Below are 10,211 nucleotides of genomic sequence, written 5' to 3' on the forward strand. Positions count from 1 at the left end.
AACCTAACAGGACCCTATATACAATAGTCTCGGTTCCATATACAATGTACTCTAAGGCCTTAATATGATATCCTTCTCAATGAGCTTGTCAAGCAACTTTACACCTATATCATATTGACCAGCCTTGCATCAGTTTTCAATCAGAACACCGTAATACCCTGCTTCCGTTATACTCAGCTTAATCATCAACTTCAACACATCAACTGCAGCATCAAAATCACCCACCTTGCATTAGCCAAGCATCAATTTCATGAAAATCGAGTTATCCTTAGGTGGACTGTGCTACTCCACCATCTCCCTCAACAAAGCCCGAGCCTCAGACATCTTCTCTGCATCACACAGGCCCGACAACAAGGTTGAATAGGTTACAACATTCAGCTTAATCGTATATCCTCTCATCTCCTCCACCAACCTTTATGCATCATCCACCCTCTCCACTGCAACACACCCTTTGATCAAAGTCGTATACGTAATCACAGTAGGCTCGATGTTCCTACCTTTCATCTCCACAAACGTCGGCCGCCGCCGCCTACGAGATGCCCGTGCTCCCCGACGACTCCGAGACAATCCATAAATTCTTCAAAGCCAATTTCTGTGAGATTTTATTAGATGCTACTAATTCAAAGCCATGAGAGACTTAATTAATGTAGCATTCAAGCATCAATACATCAAGCAAAATTTCATTTTTCATTTATTTAAGGGAGGAAATTTGGAATTAATACCTGCCACAATAATCTACAAATTCAGACAGAAAAGCTATTTGCTAGAAGAAGCTACAAAGCATTAGCTTCTTTACCCCTAAACTTGTCCAAGCAAAACAATTTCAAATCAATCCATAGTAAAACATCAGTTCTTGGACACACACACACACAATCACACTAAAATGTTAACAACTCTATTAAAATATCAACAACTAAAAAATAACACTTGTAATTCACATATCAATAGTCAGAATATCAAATGTCAACAACTAAAATATAACACTTATAATCACATATCAATAGCCAGAATATCAAATGTCAACAACTAAAAAATAACACTTATAATTCACATATCAATAGCCATAATATCAAATGTCAACAACTCGTATTAAAATATCAACAACTAAAAAAATAACACTTATAATCGAAATTATCGAAATTATGTGAATCAAAATTATGACGTGAGATATAATCGAAATTATGTGAATCAATACACAAGACATTATCCAAATTATCCAAAGCTTGCAGCAAAAAAATAGCTTACTGACTCTACATAAAGGAATCAATTAATCTAAAATACTTTATAAAAAAAACTCAAAAGTAATCGGCTGATCGAGTGACCATTATTGTCCCAATTAGTGAGAATTAGCAGCACCAATTTGATGCCATGCGTTTCCGGAGACGACACCGGTGATGCTACTAGATTTTCCGCACCCTCAGTCTCAGGAGCCGGCGACGGACTTCTGCTCAGAAAATCTTCATTTCGGTTGAGCTCCGCTGCAGTAGACGGATCCATCCAGTCCGAATATGAATCAGCTGCACCGTCGAAGGCCTCCGGAGCTGGTGCCGGACTCTCGAATTTCTCCTTGTGCGCCGGCGACGGTGCCAGAGAAGGAACTATGTGAGATTTACTCTTACCGAAAATCCTATGAATTGGATCCAGAGAAAGAGCTATGTGGTCTTCCTTTAGCAGAAACCCTAGGAATTGGGGCTGGAGAAGGGGCTAAAGCATCGACAGTTTTTTACTCAAATTACCATTTTGACCTTTTTAATTAATTAATCCTAAAATATTTTTGATGTGGCAAATTCTGGACCACTCATTTAATAAAAATGAGTGGCTAATAATGCATCTCAATTCTCAATTAGAATAAAAAATCTCAATTGATCACAACCCTCTATATATATATATATATATATATATATATATATATATATATATGAACACCTGGATACTATTTTATGTAAATAAGACTCTTTAACATATTTTATTCACATTAGTATAAAATTATAATTAAAAATAAGACTTAAATGTTACGGGTAATGATATGTTACATATTTTATGTGAGCACCACACTCAATCGAAGCACATTTAACATTATTCATTTTGATTTATATATTTAGTTTGATTATAATATATTAAAAAATATTGTTGAGATTTTTAATTTCACAAAATTTATAATTTATTTTATTTTTAAAAAATGATCAATTCTCCATTTAGTGACTCAAATCCAAACTTATTGGTTATGAAAGAGGCGTCTTACAAAGTGAGTTGCATTTCTAGCTCACTTGTCCCCTGCAGCACAACCGCAAACTGAGTTGCATTTCTAGCTCACTTGTCCCATGTAGCACAACCGCAAACGTGGCACGTACGCCATGGCCACACATGCGATTATAATGATTATTGTCTATTGACATATCTTATACTCCATATTCATTCAATCGAATTAAAGCCAAGGCAATTGCAATTATGCCATGGATAGGTGATCATAATCTGATGCAAGCTGTAAAATCTTGCAAGTATCACGTGAGTAAATTAGATCTTCTGTTTTTTCCTTTTCTTATTTCTTTTCTTTGAAAGGAGTATAAGGCCACCCGCAACGCGTTACGCGGGTGACCCTTATTTCGTTCCTCCGTGACATAACGGTGGCGGGACGCGTTGCAGCGTCTCGTCCCGATCGCCCGTCCCTCCGAGACCCGTTGCGAGACGTCTCGCCACGCGCTCCCGCGACGTGGCGAGCTCCCAGGCCATGCGTGACGCCCACTCGCCGGCCCGCGAGTGGGATTCGTCACGCTGACGCAATAAATCATTTTTTTTAAAAATTCGAATTAAAATTAAAATTAAAAATAAAAAATAAAAATTGGCAAACGATAATATTACCGTTTTATAGCCGTTTTACTTTTTTTTTTTTTTACTCTATAAATACTCCTAATTCATCATCATTTCACACACAACTACACATCTATTCTTCCCAAATCATCTCCATTTCCTCTTCAATTTTCATCTCAAATCATCTCTCTTTTATTCTTCCCTCAAATTTAATCGATCTCATGGATCCGTATGAGCAAATGCATCGAATAATGGAAGAATCACTTGAAGAAGATCGACGCCGGGAGGCGGAGGAAGCAGCGCCGCCCCAAAGACGCTCCCGGACTTACATCCATCGTAACCGGGAGGAAGCTGCCGCAAGGTTAGTCCGCGACTACTTCTGCGATAACCCGGTGTGGGGAGATACCTACTTCCGTCGCCGTTTCCGCATGCGGCGACCGCTATTTCTCCACATCGCAAATACATTGGCGGCCAGAGAAGAGTTCTTCCAAGAAAGTTTCGACGCCGTCGGCCGTCCCAGCCACACGACGCCGCAGAAATGTACTGCAGCAATCCGCCAGCTTGCGACGAATACCTCCACATTGGAGACAACACTGGGAGAATGTGCTTGCTCCAATTCTGCAAAGGCGTCCGGGCAGCCTTCACCGACGAATTTCTCCGGAAGCCAAGCACGACAGATTGTCAGTTCCTGCTCCGCCTTCACAAAGAAGTGCATGGATTCCCCGGGATGCTTGGCAGCGTCGATTGCATGCACTGGCAATGGAAGAATTGCCCGGTGGCGTGGAGGGGGTCGTACACGAGCGGCCACAAAGGCACCCACCCCACCGTTATACTCGAGGCCGTCGCCGACTACCGGCTATGGATCTGACATGCGTACTTCGAGGTCCCTGGCTCGAACAACGACATAAACGTGCTCCACCAATCCGACCTCTTCGCCGAAGTTTTGGATGGTAAAGCGCCGGTCATCAACTTCACCGCTAACAATCGGCGCTATAAAATGGGGTACTATCTTGCCGACGACATCTACCCGAAGTGGCCAACCTTCGTTAAGACGTGCACTAGGCCTGTGAACGCAAAGCATACGCTTTTTGCGCAGAAGCAAGAGGCTGCTCGGAAGGCCTGTGAACTCAAAGCAGACGTTTTTCGCGCTTCAACATTATCAAAGCCCCGGCTCGTACGTGGTTCATGGAGAGCATGGTCGACATCATGTATACGTGCATAATCTTGCACAACATGATTGTCCAAGACGAAGGACCCTAGGCGGGAAATTGGTTCGACCATGAAGCCCCCGGAAGCTCAACCGCAAGTAGTCCGTCTCGAAGTGAAGTGCATCCGTCTATACAAAAACGATTGTCTATTAGGGCAAGGACACGTGACTCTACCGCCCACGCCCAACTTCAAGATGATCTAATGGAGCACATTTGGGCAAACTTTGGCGGAGGAAATTAAATTATGTATTTTTATTTTTTTTAGGATTTTTAATTATGTTTTAATTTTTTTTGAATTTTATGTTGTAATGTTATTTTATTTTTAATGAAGTGTGTTTTTATTAATTGAATATGTTGGAAAAAATAAAAAAAAATGAAATTGAATGAATAGTAATTTAAGGGACGGATAAGTGACGGAGGGTTGTAGGTTCCGTCCCTTAGTTAAGGGATGGAGTAAAAAAGTACAGTGGGGCCCGCAAATAGTAATGTAAGGGACACAGCGTCGTGGATGGCCTAATTTCTTTGCAAAGTACTGGGAAAGTCTCATAGAACCCAAACAAAAAAAACATTGGAAAAATCCAACAAAATTTATTCGAGTCAGATGGCAGAAAATTTTAACCGCAAACTGTAAAGTGACAAATCAGATAATAAACCATAGGAAATACTAGTGAACACTTAAGGGAGCATTTATATTAGTAATAAATAAAATAAATCAGATTGAATTATTTTTATTATTTAATTTTGTTTGAATTGGTTGTCGAATAAGATAGACTGAAATCATGACTAAAATACAAAAAAATACTAGTATTTTAAAATAAATAAATATGCAAATAGTAAATAAAGAACAAACAAAACTAATACTCATGAGCCATGAGGAATTTTGGAATGTTTTAATTATAGATTAGAAAATGATTAATAATTTCTCCAGTTTTGGAGTGAGAAATAATCATCCAATGGAATAATTAGATGTTGGTCAATAATCTGTAATACACAAAATCAAACATATTATTAAATTGAATTATTTTATCAATCAAAAAATGGAAAATAAAAAAAGCTCAAATAGTCGGGAATCAGGATGAGGATTTCATATCGAAAGATGAAAGAAAGCATTACATAGTTGAAACTAGAAAGAGTAGAAATGGAAAATGAGATGAGATGAAATTGCTAAAAACTTCATAAGCCGCACAATACACATACTCCAGAAAGCACTAAGCATCTTGGCAATAAAGCAATACCAAAAATACACTTCTGAAAAAAGGGATCTACTGCTGCTGAATAATTATATGAAATACGAGCAACATAATAAAGCAATAAGAGAGCTAAAATCCAAGCACAAAATCTAGGGAATTGTTAATTTTTAGATGAAAGGCAAAACCAACAACTCGAACTTATCCAAAAAGTGGAGCATCGCAACCCGCCCTGATACGATCCCACATCGGTTTCACACGAAAGTGTGGAATAGCATATAATAGGGAGTCAACCCTTTACCTTTGACCATGGTTTTGGGTTAAGTTAGGGCTTCCTATCTTATATGCTTATCAATTTGGTGCGGTGAACGTGGATCCGGATGTCCTACGGAAAGGGGCTACCCGTAGGTGTGACCAAGGGGTGCCACCGAAAAAAACGTGGGCCCGAAAGGAAAAAGGGCCGTAAAGCGGATGGTGGGCCCGTGGCGTGTGCCGTCCGTGGACGTCCGGTTTAAAAGAGGGATGGATTGATACGATCCCACATCGGTTTCACACGAAAGTGTGGAATAGCATATAATAGGGAGTCAACCCTTTACCTTTGACCATGGTTTTGGGTTAAGTTAGGGCTTCCTATCTTATATGCTTATCACGCCCAAACTGCACATTTTAATCTTCTTCCTCGCCCTCCTGCTCGGCAATGTTGAAGTAGCGCAGTTCATAAACATTCCGATCTTTGTTGGAAGCGATCACCCGAAGCCAATCTCTGACGTTATGCTTCTTCAAGTATTTCTTAGTCAAATACTTGATATACCTGAAGATAAAACGACACTAAGTCTATATTGAAAATGACAATGGTTGGAGGATAAATGAGGAATAAAGACCATGAGAGAAAATATATCAATATCTATCTACGTTCAATAACCTATAACAACAACAACAATGACGATGATAATAAAATGTCAAGAATCAAGATATGACTTATGAGAATTGTTTGTTTTTACTCTTTAATTGTTAAGATTCTTACGAAATACCACTTAAATGGCAAAAACTGTATGGTATAGAAAAGTTTTACACCTCAATTTGCTTTGGACAGGGCAGTGAAAAAGATCATAGAAACTTCATCCACTTTCCATAAAGTAAAATAAACAGATGCTTATATCATACGCGGGTCATTTGATTCAGTTATTTAACAAATTGTACCAGGTAGGTTGAGCAAACCAAATCAATACTCTCGCCGTCTGCAATAGGAGCCTCATTTTGCCATTTTGGTCTATCCACCAATACGAGTCTCATCTTTCATTCCACTCACATTTATCATCAAACTAAGTGTTACTCACATTCCTAACTTTTTCAACTCACATTTCTTACAAACCATGAAAAAAAGGAGTATTTCATTAAACTAATGTACTGACATCTTAATCTATAGGTTTGATCATAAGCTAACACTACATATGGGTCAGTAATTTTTCAAAATGTTTAGTATCAGCTATTGCATAATCAAGTGGCAGATCCAAAAATTATATGGACAAGATTATATTACTCAAAATAATTAGATAGGCTTAAATCACAATCCCTTTTGAGATACTTTCAACCAGTTTAGTGCTTGCATAATCCAACAGCATATACTACTGTAGCCTCCATGAAGGTTATACTAATCAAACATACCCCTAGCGGAAACCAACATTTTTAATCCGTAGGAAAATTTCCAAAAGATTATGAAGTTCTTCCACAACATAGTTTGAATATGAGCAAGACAACAGCAAGCATTTGCAATTAGGAGTAGTTATCATGAAGAATTGGACATCATAAATGAGTCAATATATTCAAACAGATATTTGTTAAGAGTTCAATGTTCACTGGCATAACATTTATATAAACGTTATACCCACTCACAGACTCCTGCATTAAGAAAAGTAGCATACATCTCAGAGCATCCACTACGCTGTCCCCCCACCGTCCCTTAAACTACTATTTGAGGGCCTCACTGTACTTTATTCCTCCATCCCTTAACTAAGGGACGGGGGCCTCACTGTACTTTATTCCTCCATCCCTTAACTAAGGGACGGACCTTATTCCGTCCCTTAAATTACTATTCATTCAATTTCATTTTTTATTTTTTTTTCCAACCCAATTCAATTAAAACAAACACACTTTATTAAAATTAAAACAACATTAAAATTCAAAAAAATAGAAAATGGACATAATTAAAATCCTAAAAAAATAAAAAATGACATAATTTAATTTTCTCAGCCAAAGTTTTCTCAAATGTGCTCAATTAGATTCTCTAGATTCTCTTGAGTGGGCGCTAGAGTCGCGTGTCCTTGCCCGACAACTGTTCTTATTTATAGAGTAAAAAAATAAAAAAATAAAAAAATAAAAAATTAACGGTAACATTACCGTTTGAAAATATATAAAAATTTTTTTATTAAAATTCGATTTTTTTTTAAAAAAATGAATTATTACGTCATCCGTGACGACGTCCACTCGAAGGCCAGTGAGTGGGCGTCACGCATGCATCGGGGGCGCGACACGTCGCCCGGGCGCGTGACGGCGTGACGGGCAGGCGCGTCCCTTGTCTCCCGGATACGGGCTACGGGACGGGACGAACATTGAAACGCGTCCCGCGGCGGAACCGTCCCTCCGGGACGGAACGCGAGCCGCGCGTGGGACGCGTAGTGGATGCTCTCACAAGTCGTCAATACGAACTCCAACAAACTGAAAAGTAAAATTACCTCTTTGAGAAAGCGGAATCAGCAGTGACGGTGATCTTGCTTTTCTCACGAGTTACAGTGACGGAGTCCCCGAGAGCTCCGGCTTTTCCGGCGACCTTAATTCGCTCCTGCAAAAACTTTTCGAGCGAGGCGATCTCCATAATCTTATCCTCGACCGGCTTTGTGCAATCGATAACGAAGGTCGCCCCCTTCTTCTTCCCGCCTTTGGCTCCCGCCACCGCCGTGCCTTTGCTCATCTTTGCCGCCTTTCTGCAACCGAATCAACGAATTCCGATGAGAAATTTTGAAATTGAGTTCGTGCGAGCACGTAGATACCTAGCAGTAGGTGCGGAAATGGAGTGGAGCTTATTACGTCTATGGAGTCGGCCGCCAACTGCGTGATGCGTGTATAGAGAAAACGAATAAATGATAGAGAGGCTGCTGGGCTAGGGTTTTGGAATTGTAGAGTTCCCGGGTTGGTTTGATTGAACCGGTTCATTGACCAATGGGATTGGGAGGTTTCCGCTGATACGTTAGAGTGTCCACGGCCACAAAAACTTGTCCAGCTCAATAACAGTCATTTTATTGCCACAAATCACATTATTTTATAAATTGCTGATATATTTTAATTGGACTTTAATATAAATGAGAGGATTGGGTGTATTTATAGAAAATAATTAAGAAAAAATAATAATTAACCAGCGGACGACGGTCGCCACGGAACCGCCCCCGGCCGCCCCTTCCACGCCGCGCACGCGGTTGTCCCCCCCGCCCCAGCTCCCCTCGTCCAGCAGTGGGCCACCGGGGTGGCTCCACTGTGGACACTCTTATGAATGGGTGTTACCGTGCTCTTCCGAGCCAATTTTTTATTAGTATCTCACTCGTGTGATGCATGATCCATATTATTTCCTCCAAATAATATGAACTACTTTGTTTTGATACATCCCATATAATTATAAAATTTCTAAGTACATTATAAAATTTTCTCTCTCTAATGAGATAGAATACATTCTCCACTAATAATATTTGAGATATTAGTCTCTAAAATCATGAATTTTGGCCAAAATTTAGTATTTCCCACGAAGTTTAAATTTCGTCTAAAATATTACAAACTTTACATTTTGTTTGTTACTTTTCAACTCAAACCAAATAAGATATCTTCGGCAAAAAACTTATTATATGTGGGTAACTGTGAAATGTTATGATATTTTAGACCTATTTTTAAGTTCGTGACAAAACGGATAACAAGCCTCATAGAATACCACGTTGATTTTGTAGGGCCGGCCAAGTTGGATAAAAAATATGTTGTAAGTTAGTCGGATATGATAATTAATCTGCCACAAGAAATAACAAATAAAATACAAATTTATGATATTTTAGACCAATTTTAAAGTTTGAGGAAAATACTAAATATTTTTTGCTAAAGTTAATATTTTTGGGACCAATGTCTTATAATATTGTAATCATTTTGCATTCAACCTCTTTTATTTTATTTATTTTATTAATTCTGCATTAAAACTTGTACTCATTCAAAAGTTCATATTTTTTACGGGAAAGTATCAAACTATTACACGTCAAATATAAATAATAAAGAAATTAATTATTAAAGTCAGCCTATATATATTAATTAAACAATTTTAGAAGTCTAAATAAAATCATACAATAACAATATATGTTTAATAGTAGCATGTATAATTCATTTCATTAGTAAAAATTATTGGATCCAAATTCGACGATGTACGTATTTTCCACACACTACAACAATTTTGTCGACGAATATATAATGAAACCCGGGGGTTTATGTACTCATTTAATTACCTCGTAGTATTATATTGTCAACCACATTTTTATTAACGAAATTTTCTTAACTAAATAAATTATAAATACAAACAAAAAAATATTTCGACATTTATTATGAAATATTTAATTATTAAACGAAATAATAATTGCACTGTATTATAATTTTACGTTGTTCCAGACAATCTATAAATAGCACGCATAATTTGCATATACCTTTGCTCTATCTAGAAACTACAATGTCTAACAAGGTGTATTTTATACAATTGATTTAAAAAAATTGTTAAATTATTTTTGTGTTCTTTTATTTGGTAGGGACTAAATAATCTTCTTTTTTTAATTCATGTAACAGGTGCTTAAATTACGTGTGTCTTTGGGTGAAAAGAAATCTGTATCTATGCTTTCAAAAGTAATTGGTAAGAAACCAATTTCGAAGTCTCCTGAGGAATTAAAACAAACAGCCATTGATATTGCAAAGGATTTTCCAGGTAATAAAATTA

The 10,211-nt window shown here is 37.9% G+C and overlaps 1 protein-coding gene across 4 annotated transcripts; it reads right to left on the reverse strand.

Moving 5' to 3' along the window:
• Positions 1-5,076: 5,076 nt before the first annotated feature.
• On the reverse strand, positions 5,077-8,359 carry LOC121742583 (60S ribosomal protein L22-2-like). Of its 4 annotated transcripts, XM_042135766.1 has the most exons (4): positions 8,251-8,359; positions 7,936-8,184; positions 5,857-6,014; positions 5,077-5,435 (listed from the first exon to the last, which is right to left on the reverse strand). In XM_042135766.1, the coding sequence occupies exons 2-3, from the start codon at positions 8,169-8,171 to the stop codon at positions 5,870-5,872; spliced, it is 381 nt and encodes a 126-aa protein (XP_041991700.1). In that variant the 5' UTR covers positions 8,172-8,184; positions 8,251-8,359; the 3' UTR covers positions 5,077-5,435; positions 5,857-5,869. The 4 variants fall into 4 exon arrangements, with proteins under 4 accessions (XP_041991700.1, XP_041991699.1, XP_041991702.1 ...); XM_042135765.1 differs by having other exon boundaries at positions 5,077-6,014; XM_042135768.1 differs by having other exon boundaries at positions 5,077-6,014; positions 8,288-8,352.
• Positions 8,360-10,211: the final 1,852 nt, after the last annotated feature.

Source organism: Salvia splendens, chromosome 7 (assembly GCF_004379255.2).
Source record: "Salvia splendens isolate huo1 chromosome 7, SspV2, whole genome shotgun sequence".
Taxonomy (NCBI): Eukaryota; Viridiplantae; Streptophyta; class Magnoliopsida; order Lamiales; family Lamiaceae; genus Salvia; species Salvia splendens.